General features: G+C 37.8%; 1 protein-coding gene across 1 annotated transcript in view; it reads right to left on the bottom strand.

Moving 5' to 3' along the window:
- Positions 1 to 15,578, bottom strand: part of viaf (viral IAP-associated factor) — a 64,283-nt gene extending 48,705 nt beyond the window's left edge. Inside the window, exons 1-2 of the mRNA XM_090381860.1 lie at positions 15,522 to 15,578; positions 6,116 to 6,179 (exon numbers count right to left, since the gene is read on the bottom strand). Of these exons, the coding sequence (XP_090237986.1) occupies positions 6,116 to 6,121 (6 nt within the window). The 5' untranslated portion in view covers positions 6,122 to 6,179; positions 15,522 to 15,578. The remainder of the gene's footprint in view (positions 1 to 6,115; positions 6,180 to 15,521) is intronic.
- Between the last annotated feature and the right edge of the window lie 7,840 nt (positions 15,579 to 23,418).

The following is a 23,418-nucleotide window of genomic DNA, read 5'->3' as shown; positions in this document are numbered from 1 at the left end:
AGGCATATGGCAGAGAAGAAAAATGAATGGGATACTTACAAATTAACACATGACACAGAAGCCTATGATAGATACAAGTTGATATGCAACCAAGTTACAAAGGAGGTTAGGCAGGCGAAGGCAGATTACGAGAAATCCTTGGCAAGGGATGCAAAGAAAAACAGCAAAGAGTTCTTTACTTATGTAAACTCTAGAAGGAAGGGGATGAATCAGATTGGTCCACTTGATATTGATGGGTCAACTGTTGATGATCCTGCTCAGGTAGCTAACACACTAAATGAATATTTTGCATCGACATTCACACATGAGGAGTTATTCAGCGAGGGGAATGCCAGAGGTGTATTCAACTCTAGCAGTAAGCTACAGAATCTTGAAATAACTGAGAGTAAAGTGGAGGAGAAACTGTTGAAGATAAACACAAGAAAGGCACCCGGGGTGGATGGGATCTATCCAGTTATATTAAAGGAGGCAGCAAAGGAAATAAGCAAACCCTTAGCCATAATTATGAGAGCTTTCTTGGACTCAGGGGAGGTACCCATAGACTGGAAATGTGCAAATGTGACCCCAATTCACAAAGGAGGATCAAAGGCTGACACAAGTAATTATAGACCTGTGAGCTTAACTTCTGTTCCAGGAAAATTAATGGAGGCACTGGTTAAAGAAGCACTGCAGGATCATTTAGACAACACTTCAGTTATAGCTCGGACACAGCATGGCTTTGTTAAGGGGAAGTCTTGCCTGGCCAATTTGATTGGATACTATGATGCAGTCACAAAAGAACTGGATGCAGGGAATAGCTTTGATATTATATACTTGGATCTTAGAAAGGCTTTTGATACTGTTGCACATGGAAGACTGCTACACAAATTGGAGCAGTGTGGCATTGGAGGCAAATTGCTGCTATGGATAAAGGGGTGGTTGAGAGGGAGAAGACAGAGAGTGGTAATCAATGGACACTGCTCATCGTGGACTAATGTTATTAGTGGAGTCCCTCAGGGCTCAGTGTTGGTCCATTATTGTTTTCTGTATTTATAAATGATATTGATGATGGTATATCAAGCTTTATGTCCACGTTTGCAGACGATACAAAGGTTGGCAGAGTTGTCAAGGACACTACTGACACTATGCTGCTGCAACAGGATCTGGAAAGGTTGAGCAGATGGGCTGAGAGGTGGCAAATGAAGTTTAACATTGACAAATGTAAAGTACTACACATGGGAAACAGCAACCCCAGAGCAACGTATCAACTCTGTGGTACTACACTGACAGTGGTAGAGAATGAAAGGGACTTGGGGGTGGTTGTGCAGGCAGATATGAAGTTCTCTGAGCAGTGCAGACGGGCTGCAAGAGTAGCTCATGGAGTATTGTCAATGATATACAGGAATTTTTCCAGCAGGGATAAGGAGGTGATTATTCCCTTGTATAAGGCAATGGTCAGGCCACACCTAGAGTACTGTATACAGGTCTGGAGGCCTCATTTCAAGAAGGATGTAGAGCTGCTGGAACGAGTACAGAGAAGGGCAACAAGATTAGTGAATGGAACAAAGGGGTGCTCTTACGAAGAAAGGCTTAAGTTTTGCAAATTACAGTGTCTTGGAGACTAGGCACCAGCGAGGTGATCTGATAGAGGTGTATAAAGCCTTGAATGGTTTGAGCATGCTCAATGCTGATGGGATTCTTCCTCTAGCTCAGAATAATCACCTGAGAGGGGATAAATTCAAATTGAGGAAAGACAGATGTAGGATAGACATGCAGAAATTTGCCTTTAGCCAGCGGGTGGTTGATTGGTTGGTGGAACAGACTTCCATCCCTTGTAGTGGAGGTTGATAGCCTAAATAAGTTTAAGGCTCAGCTGGACAGGTATTTTGAACGAACAGAGGGGTGAAGTGGGGTTTTTTTTTTTTTTTTTTTGGCTGATCTGCATAAGCTTGCTTTCTTGCATCAAATGCCTCTACTAATGCTAATGCTAATGCAATAGATGGCAAACTTTGTCCTGCTTTGTACTTCATTTTCATCTTCATTTCTATATCAATTTTGTTTGGATTCCTATCACTGCCAGCACTTGCACTTTCCGTTGGTCCCTTTCACTTCAATATTGTAATAAGTAAATAGGAATGAAGAGAAGATTCTGAAATTCTATTTGTTTTTTTTATGATTGAAGATTTCAGTGAAGGGGAACACCATAATACCATAAAAACCCACACAATTCCAGCAGTTATCGATATTATCGCAAATGCAATAAGATCGAGTTTACTACCCATTTATAATTAGATGCACCAACAGAAAAGTCCAATAACCTGAAAAATGCAAATTGTTTTAGCGAAATTTTCAACTTCCAAGGAGTTGGAACGAATTTCAAAAAAAAAACAAAAAAAACCCAATGTGTTAATGGGTTCACATCATGATATTTTTACGATACCTCCATTTATTCCTACGGGATGCAAAATACATTTGCCCGATTATTTTAAGTTTGCACTGGCTGGCAAAAGCTTAAGTAAAGTTGAATTTCTGTAAGTCGAGTATTACATAAGTCGGGGAGTTTCTGTATTAATGGATGACTGGATGGTGGCTTTTTTCTTTTCATCAGAAATTTCTTTGCAGCAAGCAAGCATATCATATCATTCACTCCTCTGTTAACTTTTAAGAAACGTTCATTGTCAGAATCCATCTTCTCAAACCTCGCCACTGCCGATGCAATTTCACAAAATGCCATTGCCATCTCTTTGGTGACGAAGTGTCTCGGCTCCTCATTTGGTTCATCTCGAGCTTCATCAGCATTTTCTTCTTTCACTATTACTGCCTGCAAGTCAATAAGTTCTTCGTTAGATAATTCCTTCTCTTCGTCCTCTATTAACTTCTCCACGTCTTTAGCATCAACCTCCAACTGAAGTAGCTCTGCAACCTTTACAATCTTATCTGTAACCTCTTCATATGATTCGCCTTTTTCAAATCATTTGAAGCCTTTTACATGCGGTAGGCATATTTTCTTCCATGCACCATTTAAACAACTTTTAGTAATTTCCACCCAGGCCTCATTAATGTTTAAGATTGGCATGGTAAATATTGTAAGATTTCCAAAAGTCTCCTAATGTAAAATTTTTATCATCGTCTACTGCAGACAATGCCTAAGCAAATGTTGTGCATAAATAGTATGCTTTTAAATTTGAAATAACACCCTGAAATAACACTCATCCAAAGGTTGGATGAGTGAAGTAGTGTTTGGCGGTAGAAATATGACTCTCTCTCATTCGAATTGAAATCATCTAGATGTGTAGGATGTCCAAGAGCATTACCTAATAGAAGCAAAATCTTGAAACGAACGTTGTTGTCTTTACAATATTTTTCAATCTCGGGAATGAAGCAGCATTTAAACGAATCCTCAAAGAGAGATATTGTTAGCCATGCTCTCTGGTTCAATCGAAAATGCACGGGTAGGGTGGCTTTATTGATGCCCTTAAATGTACGAGGATTTCCAGAATGGTACACAAGCAGTGGTTTTAATCTGTAACTCCTGCTGCATTAGCCCCAAGCAAGAGTGTGGCCCTATCTTTTGACACCTTGAAACGTGGCATTGTATTTTCCTATATGGCAATGTATTTTCGATTCAGCATTTTTTTCCAATACAGAGCAGTTTCGTCAACGTTAAAAATTTGCAATCTCACCGCATACTTTAATGTTGTGGAAACAAGCACGATGCTTGGATTTATAAAACCACCCGTTGCTTGCCAAGAACTTGTGTTGGGGTTCGCCGTACTTATCCTTATTATCATTATAAATACTTGTTGCTTTTGATTGAATGGTCATTAGACTCGGGGGCACTTGCTTCTGAATCTTATTTTTCATCCATATTATTAACAGCTGTTCCATCTTCGATATAGCACCTGAACTCTGTTTTGTGATCACTGTTGATCCTTTGACATGTTCTTTTATACGCGCACTGTTCTTTAAAATAGTATTCACTGTTGAAGCAGAGACCTAATTCTCTTGCAATATGTGACAAACTTAGTCCTGTTTCATTTTTTTTTTTTTTTTTTTGATTTGGTAGTTGTTGGCGCATCGGCTTCTGTGGCCATATTGCACCTCCCAAGGTTTTTGCAGTACTTTGATCCAAGCCCGAGGCGGGAATCGAACCCGCGACCTTTGGGTTGCCGGGCAGGTACTTTACCCACTCGGCTAGCCCGGTCGGCTAGTCGTGTTTCATACTTCTTAATCATTTTCATGTTCATTTCTAAATCAATTTTGTTTCGTTTCCTGGCACTGCCAGCACTTGCATTTTCCGTTTGTCCCTTTCCCTTCACCATTGTAATAAGTAAATAGGAATGAAAAGAAGTTTCTGAAAATTTGTTTTTTATATGATTAAAGATTTCACAGAAGGGCGAACACATTTCAACGAAAAAACCCACAGAATTCCAGTTATTGGGATTATCGCAAATGCAATAAGATCAAGTTTACTACTCATTTATAATAGATTACACTAACAGAAAAGTCCAATAAACTGGAAAGAGCAAATTGTTTTTATTGTTTTTTGGTCGTGACCTCCAGAAACGTGCTTTAGAAAAATATCACAATGGCGTTCAAAATTGATTGTTATAATGGAACATATGATAATGATGAAAGTGTAGTGCAATTTCCATTATAAGTATGACCTTTTAGAGAGATGAATAGCTTAGCAATATAGCGAAATTTTCAACTTCTCAGAAATTGGAACGACATAAAAAAAAAAAAAAAAAAAACAATATGTTATTGGGTTCACATTACAATATTTTCAAAATACCTCCATTGATCTCTACAGATGCAAAATACATTTCCACGATTTTTTTAAGTTTGCACCGGCCGACAAAAACTTACGTAAAGTAGAATTTCCATAAGTCGAGGAGTTCCTGTACTGAGAAATGCAGGAGAGAAGAAAAGTGCATGGGATGCATATAAATTATTAGGTGATACAGAAGCCTATGGTAGATATAAATTAGTCTGTAATCAAGTCACAAAGAAGGATGTTAGGCACGCAAAAGCATATTATGAAAAATCCCTGGCAAAGAATAAAAAAAAAAAAAAAACTTCAATGTTTCTATTAACAGTAGAAGGAAGGGTTTGAATCACATTGAGCCACTTGTCTATGGGTTAACTGTTGTTAACCCTGCTCAGGCTGGAGACAAATTGAATAAGTATGTTGCATCTCAATTCACACGAGGAATTCTCTTTAGGGAGAGGGATGTCAGAAGTTTAACAAATTCTAACAAGTAACTAAATGACTAATATAACTCAGAAGAAAGTGGGAGAAAAATTGTTGAGGCTGGACATAAAAAAAAAAAAAAAAAAAAAAAAAAAAAAAAAAAGGTAACAGGGGATGGATGTAATCTATCCAGTTATAATGAGGGAAGCAGCAAAGCAAGTAAGCAAACTTTTAGCCATAATTGAGATCATCCATTGATTCAGCGACGGTCCCTATGGACTGCAGTTCATAAAAGGGATCAAAAGGCTACATGAGTAATTACAGACCTGTTAGCTTGACGTCTGTTCCAGTGAAAATAATGAAACCACTAGTTAAAAAAAGTAATGCAGGACCATTTGGACAGGCATGCAATTATACTGTAATCACAGCATGGACTTGTCAAGGGTGATCAGGTCCAACCATTCAGATAGGTTACTAAGGTGCAGCGACCAAGGAACTGAATGAAAAAAAAAAAATTTTTACATCACATGCACTATAGGTTCTAATACTTCCTCTCATGCTTATTAATCCAAAAATATGTCACAAAGCAAGAAACACAGAAAGAAGATAGAAATAGCACGAAGCAAGAAACAGAACCAACATGTGGGCTTCAGTCCACATGTTACAGCCTATGTGCTCAAGCTTTCCTGATGCAATCAAGAAACAGTTCAGTGATGTATATGGCACTGTGGCTCTGCCCACTAAGCAGGTAGAGCCAATATTCACAATAGTGCACTTTTATCAAAAATGCAGTGTTTTGCAGTATTTCTGTAAAACACTGCATAACATTATTTCTTAAAAATGTAAAAATCATAAAAAATTTTTAACAAATCATTTACCACGCAGTTTTAAAACATCACTTAACTGAAATTAACATTTCACCAAATACAAAAATGCTCTTACCTGCATTTTAAAAGTGTGCTATTTCAAGCAGTCAGAGGTCTTTAAAATCAATGAATGCAAACCTCTACAAAAAAAAAAATAAATAAATAAATAAGTAATAATAATAAAAATGATAATAAATAAATAAATAAATTCATACATCCTAGTTACATGTTGGGTATAAATTCAAAAATGGCCAGTGACTGTATTTCCTTCCAGTAAAGAAACAGCTGGCATAACAAATAGAAATAGCTCTAGCAAATCTTCAAGGAGAATAATACAACTATAATTGTTATTACTAAATCAATTATTACAAAAACCTTTATCTTTTAAATGAAAGCAACAGACTTTTTACTATTTACTGATAATGTTTTAATTACACTAATTTGAGCTGCTTATTATTATTATTATTATTATTATAATAATCTGCATTAAATATTTTATAATAAAAAATCAATTAAAGCAAAGATGCATTTTTGATATTTTGCAATGAGTGCCAAAATCCTAGTTATGCTAACAGCAAGAAGCACACTTTGCATGCATTATTTACCACTATTCAGAGAAGCTTTGTTAAGGTCTATTTCTTTTGAAAATAGGAAATACTGCAAATAAGAACTTGCAAAACATACATCGAACATGCAATATTTACTAAGGTTCTTATGAAATCAAGGATGATCTCATTTTTATGGTACACCTTGTCACCACGTTGCAGGCATGGCCGATGAACGAAGTGATTGTCCAGTCGAGTACGGCAATTGTGTGATTACTGTGAATGTGTAATTTGCCTTTCTGATTATTTCATTGGAAAAAAATTCGTTTCTGATTTTAGTGGTAAATGCAAAATTATCATTCACTTTGTTTCGTCGTGTTTAGTCGTTATTGTGCTCGGTTATTGTTTAGCTGTTGTGCTACTCTTGGATATTATGCTCTGCTGTCATCAAAATACAGTGTTTTTATATTTGTCATTCCATGTTCAACCCCAATGGAGCAAGTGACTGCAAAAATGTTGTATGATTTGGAAAAGGACGGACGTAAGGCTGTAATTAAATGGAGTTTGTGCAGTGTACCAGCCAGCATGCCAGAACTGATGAGGCGAGTTTTCTTTGTATTCAAGTTTTTTTTGATTATTTGATTGTGTTTCACAGTTATTGTATTATTTGTTAGCATAAGATTCTCTTGAGAGTAACAGGGGGATCATTCCATATCAAGTGGCCTACAGGTCCCTGCTCGACCATCTTCAATTTTGTTGAAACTTGGTGTGGATGTTTAAACAGGTTTCAAATGAAGCTGTGCAAAATTTCAATTAAAAATATTGTATGCTTGATCCTTTGGTACCTTCTTCTTTGGACATTCCTTCAAAGATAGACTCAAAATCTGAAAGTCAAAATTTGACCTATCTTTAGGGGCAAATATCTTAATGTGGGACACCTTCAATTCTCTCGTTTTTGACACCATTGGAAAGAGCAGGTTTTAAGCAACAAGAAGCATGGTTTTTCAGTTTTGTGTCTTCCTACTTAAGGCCTAAAAATGGCCTAAACATTTTATATTTTCTGCATAATATTTGCTATTATAATTTTTGCATAAAATTTAATTATATTTATTAATTATTAATAATTAATGAATATTAATTGTTGGTTGATAGTACTTAATGATTAATTAATAAATAATGATAGTTATTGATTATTAATAATTAAATGTTATTAATACTATTTGCATAATATTCCACATAATAATATAACGTTAAATATCTTTGTACTCAACTTCAATAAAATCTGTTGTTAATTGCTTTGTGCGCAGTGTACTGTATCTCTGTCTGTGTATCCATTGCTTGAATTCAATATCTTCTGGTTCATTGTTTTCAGAAATATTCTCTGGAAACTTTTTAATTCATCTATTCCTGGACATTTTTCACACCGATGAAGCATACAATCTTATGACTCCAAATCACAGACCGTTTTACCAATGAGAACCTGGTAATCACATTCAACAGGACTTGCTATTAGCATTAACTTGACATTTTGATGGATTGTGCATACACATACAGAATGTGTTCCTGGTGCAACAACTGACACACCACTTTTATGGACCAACTAACTAGAGCTAATGTTAATATTTGAAGTATTTCTGAATGACTTGATACCATCAACTTTTCTTGCAATTCTTTCATAAGCTCATTGTAATCTAAGCAATTTTACACTGATGACTTGCACTTGGCTCCATGATATCATTTGGATCCAAGCTGCCAATAGATGCAATGTTACTGGCAATTACATCTTGTACTTGACTTGCCTTCCTTTTGGCATAGCCTTGAAAGTCTCTTAGCCATTTGCTGAAATTTCAGAGGAGAAATACCAATAGCCATCAAAATTCTGTCCAAGCTTTCAGTCACATGCATTTTTTCAACATGGTCTGATCCAGATGAAGTTGATGTTCCTATTGCTGCTTTTTGGTTGTTAAACTCTTTTCGGCATGATGGGCACAGCTTCTGGCCTCGATTTATGTCTACCTTTGTTAGGTCTTTCAACTCTTTGTTAGGTCAGTCTGTCATTGACAAATCAATTGGTTGTAAACTTTTTTTCACCATATGATTTTTCTTCTGGAAAGGATTGCAACATGAATGCTGCAAAAATTTGAATTCTGTCAAAAGCAAAGCTTCATGATGTAGACAAATTGTGTCTTCTTCACCCAGTTTTAATCCACAACATCGACCTATCAGCTGTTGTTCTTCAAATTTAAAATTCTTTAAATAATTTTAACCTAGTTTTGCGTGTATAGGATAGCACATGACATTTTGCATGTATAGGATAGCACATGACATTTTGCATGTATAGGATAGCACATGGCTTTTATGCTGACTAATAAGTGGACGTTTCTGCAAGCAATGAAAACTTAATTAACTTTATTACAATCACACAATAAAAAATAGAGGAACAAAATAAACAAACTGTTCATCATGAAGATAAAACACATTAATAACAAGCATGGTTCAAATATCAGCTATTTATACTTTTTTTGTATGATTCTAGAATATTCCAGAGTTCTAGAATGTTCATTAGTTTTTTTTTTTAATTCAAGAATATTCTATATTCTTGGGCATCCTTCTAGTACATTCCAAAATTCTGGAATATACTCTATTTCTAAATTATTCTAAACATTAGGCAGGATTAAGGAAGTGTTCTGCAACAAAAAATATCTCACAAAATAACAATATGGCACATAAAACTACTTAATGTTTAGGCTTAATTTTAAGGGTCAAAGACACAAAACAGATAAACCATGATCCTTGTAGCTGAAACTCTGCTCTTTCCAGTGGTTGCAAAAACGAGAATATCGAAAGTGTCGCACATTAAGATATTTGCCCCTTAAGATAGGTCAAATTTGACTTTCAAATTTTGAGTCAATCTTTGAAGGAAAATATCTCAGCCAGAAAACAAGTATAAGAGCTCATATTTAGTTAGGCTCATTTCATGCAGTTGGTAAGTGGAATGTCCAAAGAAGAAGGTACCAAAGGTTTTTATTTCAAAGTTATGACTTTCAAAAATCTTGCTTAAATTTGTCGCAACAAATTTTTGGTGCCAGTTTTAGACCGCATTGTAAAAAATGTGAAGGTTTTTGAGCCTGGACACCAAACCTTTTGCATTCTCTGCCAAAAGTTAACTAGGTATACCAAATTTCAGAGTACTACCGCTCACTGTTGTGCAACAGTAACACTTAAAACTGAAAATTTTTTGTGATTTACTCCACATAACAAAAGTGACCTCCAGAAAAAATGTGCTGGTGCCTCAAGCATACAATATTTCGAACTTAAATTTTGCACAGCTTCATTTGAAACCTGTTTAAACATCCACACCAAGTTTCAACAAAATTGAATATGGTCAAGCAGGGACCCCTAGTCCACTTGACATGGAATGACCCAGTACAAAGGTGTACCCATAAACTGGAATTTTACCAAAATCAATACTATAAAAACGAAGTATTTACATAATTAACAAGGAAAATATCTTTATGAAAACATCATATTTGATTTCATGAGCTTAGAAGTATTAAGGACAATAAGTACTAAATCAATTTAAAAAATGCTTTAAAAATCAGTGTTAATGCTTGAAGATGACAGAGCACTAAAACCTATATTGGTATTATTATGTTTATTTCTGAATTGGAAATATGTACATAATGGAGTCAAATGTTTTGTGGTATTTTCTTACCACTTGCTGTCTTTGCAATATCACCGTCACAAAAGATCACTTCAGTCACAAGAACTTATTTAAGGAATAACTTGAGTAACATGTTGCATTTAAGGTGTTGAGACGTCAACTACTGGTGCCTCCGTAGCCAGGTGGGCAGGAGCAGCAGTGCATAGCACATGTTTCTTGATCAGACCGGGGTTCGAGCCCATGACCACCAAATACAGAGGATGTGGAAAGGTCAGGAAATGACCACCGCATATCCCCGGAGCAATATGGCTTTAGTTGCTAATGCTCCTAAAAACCAAATAACGTCAACTACTTTAGTCACATTGTGTCACTTACTATAGTGTTTATTGAATGTATTATGTCTGCATAAATGTGCTCACAGCTAATTACATTTTGTGTTAAGTGAAAAACTAGGATAACTCACAAGAGGGAAATAAAATAATCAAACCTACCCCAACACCTGACAGCCCAAACTAAACAGGCTTTTAAAAATTCCTAGTCTCTTAAAAAAGATTTGAAGTTAGATGTTTGTTTATTGTAGGGTATTAGGCTCATCTGTGACTCTGGCCATATTGCACCACATATATTATATCCGTAAAATTGTGTATATTCTGTAGTCAATTTGCTTCTTTGTAGGACCCAAATAACCCAGGTTTCCATGAGGAAAAAACCATGCAACCCTCGCCTGTGACTAACTAACTCAGCCACATTGTAAAAAAACACCCATAAAATTTCCTCACACCTTCAAACTTAGGTCATTTCCATCTGATGTGGGGAGGACAGAGATTCAACCAACTATGCTACCTGCAAGGGTTTGAACCCATTCCTGCACATCCCTGAAATATCATCAACCCCATGGCCTTTACACAACCTCAAGGAGTCACTAAATGCTTTAAATTTTTGGGTCGAGATTCAGTATCGGGTATCCCTTCCAGACTGCTAGCGATACAGCCGTGATTAACAGGTGCTGACTCCGCCCAATGTTATGTGATCTCTCGAACATATGGAAACATCTGGCACAGGTGCCACGTGGTGCATGTCACCCATGCCACATTCCTCTTGGCACTGGAAACACGAGGCACAGTGATCTCCAGGCCAAGTCAGAACCACGTGGTGGGTTATTAATTTCGCTGTTTGAAATGTTTATTTAATTTATTTAGCCGATTATTTAATTTTTTGGATGTGTAATTAAAAACAAAAAACAAAGTTCTTTGGTTTTGGAATAAGCCGAGTAATACCAAGAGTGTGAGGAAAGGAGCCCCCACAAAAGCGGGAGTCTGGGGGCAACAGCCCCCCAGACTCCTGCTTTTGTGGCTCATTTAGAAAACATAATTGGGGATCATTTAGAAAAACATACGTGCAGATCGTTTAGAAAACGTAATTCGATTGATGAGGTGAGTGGTTTCTGTCCTGCAAAAAAAAAAAAATTCTCCCATTTGCGTATTTGATTGCTTCTGATTTACTTTTTGGTTTCCCTTGGTTGAATGCAGGTGTCTGTTGTACTAGATGATTTATTCCTGCAAAATATTAGTGTGGTGTTAATTTTTGTTACAAATCATGTGGTACTTACTTGTTGTTTAATGTTAAAAAACTTCCCATTTGTGTATTTGATTGCTTGTAATTTACTTTTTGGTTTGCCTTGATTTATGAGCGATTTATTTGTGAGAAGTGCGAAAATGTTGGGTCGTTTAGAAAACATAATTCAATTGATGAGGTGAGTGGTTTTCTGTCCTTTTAGCATTTCTGTTGACGGGTATTGGCAATTTCAATGTTAATGCTTGTGAAATCTTATGGTAACCAGCAGTTTGCACAATTTTTTTTCTTATTTTTAAAAAAAATTGCTGTATCACCTTTCCTTTTTCTTCATTTCAGCTCCAATTTTGTGGTAAAAAAAAAACAGCAGGGATTGGGGGCTGCAGCTCCCACCAAAAATTTAAAAAAACAAAAGCATTTCTATGTTCACTCGCATCAGCAATTCTCGTTGCTAATGCTCATGAATTTTTTCAGCCCAGCTGTTTTGTTATGTCACGTGACAACCGCTTGTAACCTGCAGTGGACGAGAAGAGGGAGAATTTTTGTTTGTTTTATTTTTAAAAATTGTCGAGTTGCTGTTCCTTTTCTTTCATGAAATTTCCTTTTTAATTACCGTTTCCTCTTTTCAGCTCCATCCGACTTATTCAAATGTCACCCACTGGGCGAGGAGAAGAGGAGGAATGCTGTGAGTGGGGAAACCCGTCTAACATCGCTTTCCCTCCCTCTTCTCGCCACCATTTTGAAAGGGGTACCGGCTTCTGAATATCTACCAATTTTTGCATCAAAGGAAACAACTGAAAATTTTCTTTTATTTAAATTTTTTTTTATTTTGACAATTCTGATACAGAGCAGATAATTTGAGAGGGAAATTACCAATATTAAAAACTGTAACATAAAAAAGTGCTAGTTAAAACTGGGGTACAAGTTGAAATAGTGTAACGCACTATTTCACACACTAGTAAGACTTTTGTGGATTTATTGGATGATTGTTTTCTGCAACAGCATGTTTGAGAGGCAACCAGAGAGGATAATACTCTTCATCTGGTTATCAGCAGTGATCATTTGTGTATTAAGAATTTGCAGATAAAGGAACCACTAGGTGGCAGTGATCACAGTGTACTGATGTGAGATTTACTTGGATATAATTACCATCAGGGGTAAAGGAAAGGATTGTTGCTTCCGTAAAGGCGAGTACAGTGGTCTCAGACAGTTTTTAAATTCTGTACAGTGGGATCAACTGACGATGTTACCAACAGTAAATTCTAAGTGGGAAGCATTCAAGGAATTAATCATGGAAGCTACTAAAATTTTCATGCCTTTTAAGAAATATTGTTCAAGGTTTAGGCCTAAATGGTTATCAAATGAACTAATGAGACTCGTGACAGAGAAGAAAAATGCATGGGATGCATATAAATTATCAAGCGACTCAGAAGCCTATGGCAGATATAAGCTAGTCTGTAATCAGGTCACAAAGGAGGTTAGGCAGGCGAAGGCAGATTATGAGAAATCTTTGGCAAAAGATGCTAAGAAAAACAGCAAGGATTTCTTTACTTATATAAACTCTAAAAGGAAGGGGATGAATCTGATTGGTCCACTTGATATCGATGGTTCGACTGTTGATGATCCTGTTCAGAGAGCAAACAAATTGAATGAGTATTTTGCATCTACATTCACACATGAGGAGTTATTAAGGTTTGAAAATGGCAGAAGGTTATCAAGTTGCAGCAGGGTGCTTAATGATTTTGTAATAACTGAGAGCAAAATGGAGGAGAAATTGTTGAAGTTAAACATAAGAAAGGCACCTGGGGTGGATGGGATCTATCCAGTTATATTAAAGGAGGCGGCAAAGCAACTAAGCAAACCCTTAGCCATAATTATGAGAGCATCCTTGGACTCATAGGAGGTCCCCACGGACTGGAGATGTGCAAATGTATCCCCAATTCACAAAGGGGGATCGAAGGGTGACACGAGTAATTACAAACCAGTTAGTTTAACTTCTGTTCCGGGTAAAATTATGGAGTCACTGGTTAAAGATGCATTGAAGGATCATCTAGACAAGACTGCAGCAATAATTCAGACACAGCATGGGTTTGTTAACGGAAAGTCTTGTCTGACAAATTTAATAGGATATTATGATGTGGTTACAAAGGAACTGGATGCAAAAAAATAATTTTGTTATATTATATTTGGATTTCAGGAAAGCTTTTGACACTGTTGCACATGGAAGACTATTGTACAAATTGGAGCAGAATGGTATTAAGGGTAGGTTGTTACAATGGATAAAAGGATGGTTGAGTGGGAGAAGACAGAGAGTGGTAATTAATGGGTGCTGCTCTTCGTGGACTAATGTTATTACTGGAGTCCCACAGGGTTCGGTGTTGGGTCCTCTGTTGTTTTGTATATTTATCAATGATAATGATGAAGGTATATCAGGCTTAGTGTCGAAGTTTGCAGATGACACAAAGGTTGGCAGGGTTGTTAATGACAGTGTGCTACTGCAACAGGATCCAGATAATTTGAGCAGATGGGCTAAGAAGTGGCAACTGAAGTTTAACCTTGACAAATGCAAAGTAATGCTTATGGGTAGAAGTAACCCCCCAGAGAAACATACCAACTGTGTGGTACTACACTTAAGGTGGTAGAAAATGAAAAAGACCTGGGAGTAATTGTGCAGTCAGATGTGAAGTTTTCTGAGCAATGCAGGCAGGCTGCCAGGGTCATAGGGTTTTGTCAATGACATATAGGAATTTTGCTAGCAGGGAAAAGGAGGTGATTGTTCCTCTGTATAAGGCAATGGTCAGACCACGCCTTGAGTACTACATACAGGTCTGGAGGCCTCATTTTAGGAAGGATGTAGATTTGCTTGAGCATACAGAGAAGGGCAACAAGATTGGTGAAGGGAATGAAGGGATCCTCTTACCAAGAGAGGCTTAAGTTCTGCAAATTGCAGTGGCTGGAGACTAGGCACCTGTGCAGTGATCTGATTGAGGTGTATAAGGCCTTGAATGGATTGAGCACGCTGAAATCTGATGGGATCCTTCCACTTGTTCAGATTACGAACCTAAGGGGGCATAAATTCAAATTAAGAAAAGACAGATGTAGAATAGATGTGCGGAAATTTGCCTTTAGCCAGCGGGTTAATTGCTGGAACAAACTTCCATCTGTCGTTGTGAAAGTAGATAATTTAAATAAATTTAAGGAGGAACTGGACAGGCATTCGGAGGGAATTCGATGATTTTTTTTTTTTTTTTGCTGATGCTGCATAAGCTCATACACTTGCTTTTTGCATCACATGCCACTACTAACGCTGACCAGGGCGCAACAGTAGCAGCACGAAGAGCCATTATGCAATAACATTCTAACCTATTTAACATGGCTTTGTCTCAAAGGTAAGGCAAGTAGTGAAGAAAAGGAAAATTAAGAAAAAACAAAGTACACGTCCGAAGAGTATTAATCATCTTAAGGGTATTAATAAAATTGATAATTGATGAAGAAGTTGGAAAATATTTTTGCTCTTTAAGAAGAATGACATCATAACACAGGAATAATCCCTAAGTTCCATACGCAAATCTTCAAAGAAGAGAATATGCTTCAAAATCTATGATTATAATACCTAAATTCAGAAGCACTATATTCGTTTACTTTTACTGTTGCACCACACTTAAATTTAAAATCATAAAAAAATAATAAATCACACTTACTCGCTTTCAAAGTAACTTTTCTTCCGAGAATCCACGTGCTCAACATCCGGACATAACATTCGGTAGCAGCGTCCTCTACGATTATAAAAAATAAATGTTAATAGTATACTGCACGTACGATTAATCAGTGTCAACATCACAAACGTTTTAAATGTTTTCAAAAATGTATTTTCCCTACTCGTATCCAAAACCTTGAATGGGTTGAGCACGCTGAATTCTGATGGGATCCTTCCACTTGTTCAGATTACCAACCTAAGGGGGCATAAATTCAAATTAAGAAAAGACAGATGTAGAATAGATGTGCGGAAATTTGACTTTAGCCAGCGGGTGGTTAATTGCTGGAACAAATTCCATCTGTCGTTGTGGAAGTTGATAGGAAGTTCTATTTATAAATAGCAAATTCAATAATTGGCTGCAGGATAAATTAGCTTCTACTGAGTTAAATCAGCTTATTTTTGCAATACAAATATATGTAACTGTAAACTAGCAGTACCCCTTGCGAAAATTTTGCAATTGGTAGTAGAGTTTTTCTCTAGCTGTGCTAAAGAAAGTAGTGAGTGTTAGGTAGTGAACAGGTAAGCCAGTACGCGTTGAATCCTTTAACATTTCTTATTTCTGTAAAATAAAACTATTTTTTCTTTAAAGGTAGGCAGCTCTAATAGTGAAAACTGGCCCGTTCTGTAAAATAAAACTATCCGGATTTTTAGTGTTTACTATTCGGAACTTTTATATTTTCCCATGTTTCTGCAAACCTAGGAAGAAATAACTTCAATTTGAGACCAATCAGTTATTAATATTATTTATTATTAATATCCATATGAAGCAAGGAAGCCTAAGGCTTATGCTGCACCAGGGAAAAAAAAAGGTACCCTTTTCCAGTACCCTGTTTGCCTGGATTTCAAAGATGGCCCTTGAGTTCGCCTCCACGGTGAGGATGCAGTCATCTGCAAACGCTTGACTGCTTAACTCTCCAAGGTCCATCGAAAGGAAATCATCTAGAACTACATTCCACAGGAGCGGCCACAGCACTGAACCCTGCGGGCAGCCTCGATATACGGGTCTAGTTATTTTCTAATACGGTGTTATAACTTCCACTTTTCTGTCATGTAGGTATGATCTTATGGTGTTGTGTAGATTCATCGGTAAGCCTGCCTCCCGGAGTCTGCCGAGGACACTCGGCCACCAAAGGAAGTCGAACGCCCGGGAAAGTCAATTGAAAGAACCAGGAATTATTTCTTGGAACACTGTTTTGCCATTTGGATGAGGTTTTGGTGTGTATCTACTGTTGACGACCCTGGGTTGAAACCATATTGTCTGTTAGAGGCGAGGATTGCTGAATTATAGTGGCTAGTAATTCTCACGTGTAGAAGTCACTCGAACAGTTTGCTCACCGTGGAGAGCAAGAAAATTGACTTATAGGAATCCTGCATATCTCGTTTCTTGGTTGGATTTTTTTTATAATCAGCCTCAAGTTTGCAGTTTTCCAGCTAATAGGAAATTTTCCTGCCATGAAGCAACAGTTTAATAGTTGGAGTAGAAGGTATTCCTACCAATTTCTTGATAATCTCTGGCTCTAGCAAATCTGGGCTAGGACATTTTTTGTTTCTCATTTGCGCAGCTTCAGCTTGAAGTTCGTCAATTGTAAATTGTGGTTCCATCATCTGCGTAGTATATGCATTGTTTGCCTGACAGATGGTTTGTTGATTAGGTATCAGCATGCTCAGTGGTTCCCGTAGAATTATATTCAGTATGTTACTCGTTGAGTCCTCCCAGGTGGTTGTTGTTACAGTACCTTGCGGTGTTTTAGAGGCTGTTTGAACCTCTCCCCTGGGAGTTTGTTTGTGGTTATTTTCTAAACCACTGCCCAGGGGTCTTGTTCCCAGTCGTGGAGACTAACCGTTCCCAAGATGCACACTTGTTTTTTTTTTTTTATTCCGTCAGTGTATTTGTTCCAGTCTTCCCTCTAGTGCTGGTGCAGATACTCCACCTCCGCGGCCGGCCAAGATCTACGGGCCTGCTTGAACTCTTTCCTTTTTGCTTGGACTTCTCCCCTCTCTCCGGAGTTCACCAGGGCTTCGCACCCGACGCCGGGGTCTTTCTTCTCATTACTGCCTCTTCCGCTGTTGCAAGATGTCTGGGTTTCTCTGACAGTCAGGATTTTCGTCCCTCAATTAATTTTCTTTAGGTATAATTTGCTCCTGTAACAGCTGCCAATTTGCTTTATTATCTATTACCTATTATCCGCTATCATCTTTGTACTGCAAGGATGCCTTGGACAGCCTGGAGGTATCTATAAATTGTTGAATGTCCTCCCCTGGCATGCGGTAGAGTGCGATCACGTTGAGACTGCCATTAGAGGGGACAATATTGGCGAACGCTGCCCAGCTAGTACATAATTGTGGAACACGGGTCGCAGTTACCTCTGGATTGCAGATAACAATAGCTGCCCAGGATATATCTTCATCAGTGTGGATAACTTTGTAGGCCAGTGGGTATCCCCTTACCTGTTTCATGTGTGTATATGGTTCTTGAAACAGGATTACATCCGCTTTCTCCTCGTCCGCCTTAATGCGGACCTGCACAAGCCACTGTTCTAGCTCTCTGTGCGTTTAGCTGGTGTATTTTGAGCACTCCATAGTTGAATTGTTTAAGCTTTGTCCCCATAAATGATTTGAAGTTCGTACGGGCTTTTAGCCTTTAAGTAGGCAGGACACTTGGAATCTTGAATGGAGTGAGAGTGATCCCACCGAAAAGACTTACAGTTGACACACACAGATTCGTTTGTCTTGTTGGGACAGTTACTAATTTCATGGCCCTTATCAGAGCAGTGGCCGCAGGTCGATGTGGTTTGCGTCCATGTATGGGAAGTGTGGCCGAACTTACAACATTTAAAACATTTTGGAACAGCACATGTTCTCTGAAGCTGTGGCTTCCCAATTCTATGTAGATTCTGTGTTGCCCCCGCAGTACCTACAAGGCTTCCGGGGCCAGTTCAACAATCCAATTCAGTCTGCCATTGCTTTTTGGTTTCCTCATGGTCTTAAGAAATATAAGGTTCTATAAGGATGTAGGGTTCTCATATATTTTCTTCAAAATCATAATTTATGGGGTATCTATGCCTTGTCTTTCCAGTGCCCGAAACATTGCCTTAGGCTGTATGGAGCAAATGACCTTTAATAGTCCACAAATGCTAGGCATAATGGTGTTATATATTCATTTGCTTTCTCCGTTATCTGTGACATTACGAGAAAGTGATCCACAGTCGAAAATGCTGTCCTAAAGCTTGCTTGCCCTTTTGGTTGATTCACATCAAGTATTCTTTCTAATCTGTTACTAATGACCCCTGTGAACAACTTGTAGGTGTTGGATATCAAGCTAATTGGTATATAATTTCCAATTTCTGATTTATCTCCTTTCTTATGCAGCAAAACTATGATTGCATTATTCCACTGCTTAGGCATCAAACCTTTTATACTGCATTTTGTGAAGACTCTTGCCAATTTTTGTGTCATGTCTCTTCCTCCCAATTGTAACAACTCTACAGAAACTTCATCTTCCCGCGGGGCTTTCTGATTCTTTATTTTCTTCAATGAATGGTCTACCTTATCAGGAAGAATATCGGGCATGTATAATTCTCTCCTTGTATAATTTTCTGTAGTAGCCTTCTGCTATTTGAATTATGCCTGCTCTGCTATATATGAGTACGCCATCGCTATCTTCAATTTCAGTATCATTTGACTTTCTGTATTATTGTTCATGGCTGCTGATTAAAGTCCTTTGTTTTTCCATAATGCGTGTTCTACGTTTCTTGTGTTAAATCTTCTTATGTCCTGTTTGAAACTCTTTCTAACGCCGTTGCATAAATTAGTATACTCAATTTTGTCCTTGTCACTGTTTATCTTGCTCTTCATTTGTCGTCTTCGGTTCATCACGACAAGTGTTTCTTGACAATTTTTTTTTCTTTGGATTTATTTTTACCTATATGTTTCTTGGTCTTTATCACTTTCAAAAAGTTGTCATATTCCTCATCGATATCTTAGTCCAAGCCGTCTTCAGAAGCTCAAATTTGTTCTTAAGTTGGTGTACATACTGCTTTTTCTCCTCTTCTGTTATTTCAATGACCATCGTATTATTTACTTGGGTCAGTATTTACCTTCTATTTTTTCATCTATGTCAAGTGTGCATCTCATCTTACCATTCTGTGATCACTTCCAACATTTACCTTGTTGAAGACGGTAACATCATTGACGATATATCTTCTGTTAATGAGGATGAAATCAATTTCATTAGTTATTAATACATTTGGGCTCTTCCATGTACACTTTCTGTTCACCCTTTTCTTGCAAGAAGTGTTCATTACTGACAATCGTCGAGATTGCAAATTCCACAAGTCTTTCACCTCTTTAATTTCTTTCACCAATTCCAAAATTTCCTATAGTTCCCCTTTCTGTGCTGCTTTGTGTTTTTTCCAACCTTAGCATTGAAGTCCCCCATAAAGATAGTGTAGTCGGTTTCCTGCTCATCTAGAAGACTCAATTTCGGTGTACATTTTTTCAACCTCTTCATCATCTTTGGTCGATGTTGGAGCATAACTCATTATAACCTGAATCCTGAGTAGTGTCAAAAGTACATCACCAAAGGTGATGTACTTTTGAAATCCAAAATGTTCTTTTTTACATCTTTATAGACCTCCACCTTCACCTTCGCTCCTTTCACTGTTTCCATTGGTATACAGCAGATTTACACTTGATAAAATTATTAGTGATTCACTTCTTCTTCTTGTTTCAGCCTAACCCATGATATTCCAATTCAAATTTTCTAATTCCTTTTCCAGCTTGTACATCCTGTCTTCACCGATTCTGGGGTTACTGCCTTCCATATGTAATACTTTACATTTGTCAATTTTAGACTTCATTTAACACCTCTACGCCCATCTGCTCAACTTTTTAGATCCTGTTCCAGCAGCGAATTATAATTAGTGCCATTGACAACCCTGCCAAAATTCTTATCGTCTGGAAACTTGGACATTAAGCTTGATATACCATCATATGTCACATTTATAAATACAGAAAACAACAGTGGACCCAACACTGAATCCTGAGGGACTCCTCTAACAACATTAGTCCACGAAGAGCAGTGTCCGTTGATTACCACTCTCTTTCTTCTCCCACTCAACCATCCCTTTATTCATAGAAGTAATTTGCCTCAATGCCACACTGCTCCAATTTCTGCAGCAGTCTTCCATGTGCAATAGTATCAAAAGCCTTTCTAAGATCCAAATATATCATTTTAAAGTTATTCTCTGCATCCAGTTGCTTTGATACCACATCATAGTATCCAGTCAAATTGGTCAGACAGGACTTCCCATTAACAAACCCATGCTGTGTCCGAGCTATAACTGGAGTCTTGTCTAGATGATCCTGCAGCGCTTCTTTAAACAGTGCCTCCATTAATTTCCCTGGAACAGAAGTTAAATTAACAGGTCTATAATTACTTGTGTCGCCCTTTGATCCTCCTCTGTGAATTGGGATCACATTTGCACAATTCCAGTCCATGGTTACCTCCCCTGAGTTCAATTAAACTCTCATGATTATGGCTAAGGGTTTGCTTACTTCCTTTGCTGCCTCCTTTAATATAACTGGATAGATCCCATCCACACCAGGTGCCTTTCTTATGTTTATCTTCAACAATGTCTCCTCCACTGTACTCTCAGTTATTACAAGATTATCTAGCTTACTGCCAGAGTTTAATTCACCTCGGGCATTCCTCTCTGAATAACTCCTCATGTGTTAATTTAGATGCAAAATACTGATTTAGTTTGTAAGCCACCTGAGCAGGATCATCAACAGTTGAACCATCAATATCCAGTGGACCAATCTGATTCAACCCTTTCCTTCTAGAGTTTACATAGGTAAAGAACTCTTAGCTGTTTTGCTTCGCATCATTTTTTTTATGAAAACCCCAAACACGAAAGGTATCAAAACCTATAATACTTAGTACCGTGCATGGGTTGAAGGAGAATTATGGGGGGAGGGGGATGCCGGAAACTTTGCTCTAGACACTAAACATGGGTTTCACCATTTCAAGCTTCCAATAAGCAAAGTGGTGGTATTTCACCGGTTGATGAAAGTTATCTACCACCTTTTTTTTTTTGCAAAAGATTTCTCATAATCTGCCTTTGCTTGCCTAACCTCCTTTTTTACTTGGTTCTCGACCAGGTTATATCTATCGTACCCCTCCAGGTCACCCATTAATTTATATGTATCCCATGAATTTTTCATCTGTGCCACATTTCTCATTAGTTCATCTGACATCCATTCAGGCCTAAACCTTGACAATATTTCTTAGTTGGTATGTAAAGTCTAGTAGCTTTCAAGATTAATTCTTCGAATGCTTCCTAATTCGAATTTGCTGTTGGTAACATCATCAGTTTGTCCCACCGTATAGAATTCAAATACTGTCTCAGACCTCCGTAGTCGCGTTTACGAAAGCAAAAACTCTTCCCTTTGCTCTTGATGATAGTTACCTCTTTGAGTAAATCCCACTTCAGCACATTGTGATCACTGCCACCTAGTGGTTCCTTTATCTACAGATTCTTAATGCATGAAGAATCACTACTGGTAATCAGATCATCAGATTATCAGTTCGGGAGGCAACTGGAAGGAGACAACTCCCTCTAGTTGCCTCCCTCTTTTATACAGCATCAGTCAAAAAAAAAAAAAACCCTTCCCATTTCCCCATCCGGTCACTCCAAATGTTTGTCTAGTTAAGCCTAAAATTTATTAAGCTATCAATTTCCACAACTGATGGAAGGCTGTTCCAGCAATCAACAACCCGCTGGCTAAAGGTGAACTTCCGCACATGTATACGACAACTGTCCTTCCTCAATTTGAATCTATTTCCCCTCAGGTTCTTAATCTGAGCAAGCGGAAGTATTCCATCAGCATTCAGCCTGCCCCAACCATTCAAGGCATTATACACTTTAATCAGATCACCTTGCAGGTGCTTAGCCTCCAGATGCTACAACCTGCTGCACTTAAGCCTTTCTTCATAAGCGCACCCCTTTTTTCCTTTCACCAATCTTGTTGCCCTTCTCTGTACTCGTTCTAGCAACTCTACATTCTTCCTAAAATGAGGCGTCCAGACCTATATACAGTACTCGAGGTGTAGCCTGACCATTGTCTTTTACAAAAGAAAATCACCTCCTTGTCTCTGGTAGCAAAATTCCTATATATGATTAACAAAACTCCATGACATGATCTGGCGGCCTGTCTGCACTGCTCAGAGAACTTCATATCTGACAACTGAATTGCTCCCAAGCCTTTTTTTTCTTTTTCTCCCTGAGTGTAGCACCACAGATTTGGTATGTTTCTCTTGGGTTACTTCTTCCCATATGTAGTTATTGTATGCAGTACCAAATCTTGAGTACTGCCTATAATTTTGGTGAACTCATTTCCTAATGTGGATCTGTTCCAACGCGTGCAGAGAAGAGCAACAATATTAGTGGAGCAAACAAAAAGTTGATCTTTACAATGGTAGCCTAGGGGCAAAGGGTGCTGTTACGTAGGAAGGTTTTAGTTCTGTAAATTGCAGCCCCTCGTGACGACGCATTGGCGATGTATTTAAGGCTTTCAATGAATCGAGTAAGCACATTGCCAGTAAAATTCTTCCTCCTGCTCAGAATACACACGGCAGCGTCATAAATTCAAATTGAAGAAGGATGGTTGGAATACACATGTTCAGAAATTGCCCTGAACTAACTGTTAATTGATTTTTTAAACGTAATAAGATGTGATGTTGTAGAGGTGGGATGTTTGAATAGATTCAAGAAAGAATTTGACAAATTGTAAGGAGTTTGTACAAGTGATATCAGACATCTTTTCTTTTTTTTTTTGTT

Source organism: Mastigoproctus giganteus, chromosome 1, assembly GCF_048544385.1.
Source record: "Mastigoproctus giganteus isolate SK-2022 chromosome 1, ASM4854438v1, whole genome shotgun sequence".
NCBI classification, from domain to species: domain Eukaryota; kingdom Metazoa; phylum Arthropoda; class Arachnida; order Uropygi; family Thelyphonidae; genus Mastigoproctus; species Mastigoproctus giganteus.
The sequence above is the reverse complement of the archived record's forward strand: the minus strand, read 5'-3'. Positions and strand labels throughout refer to the sequence as shown.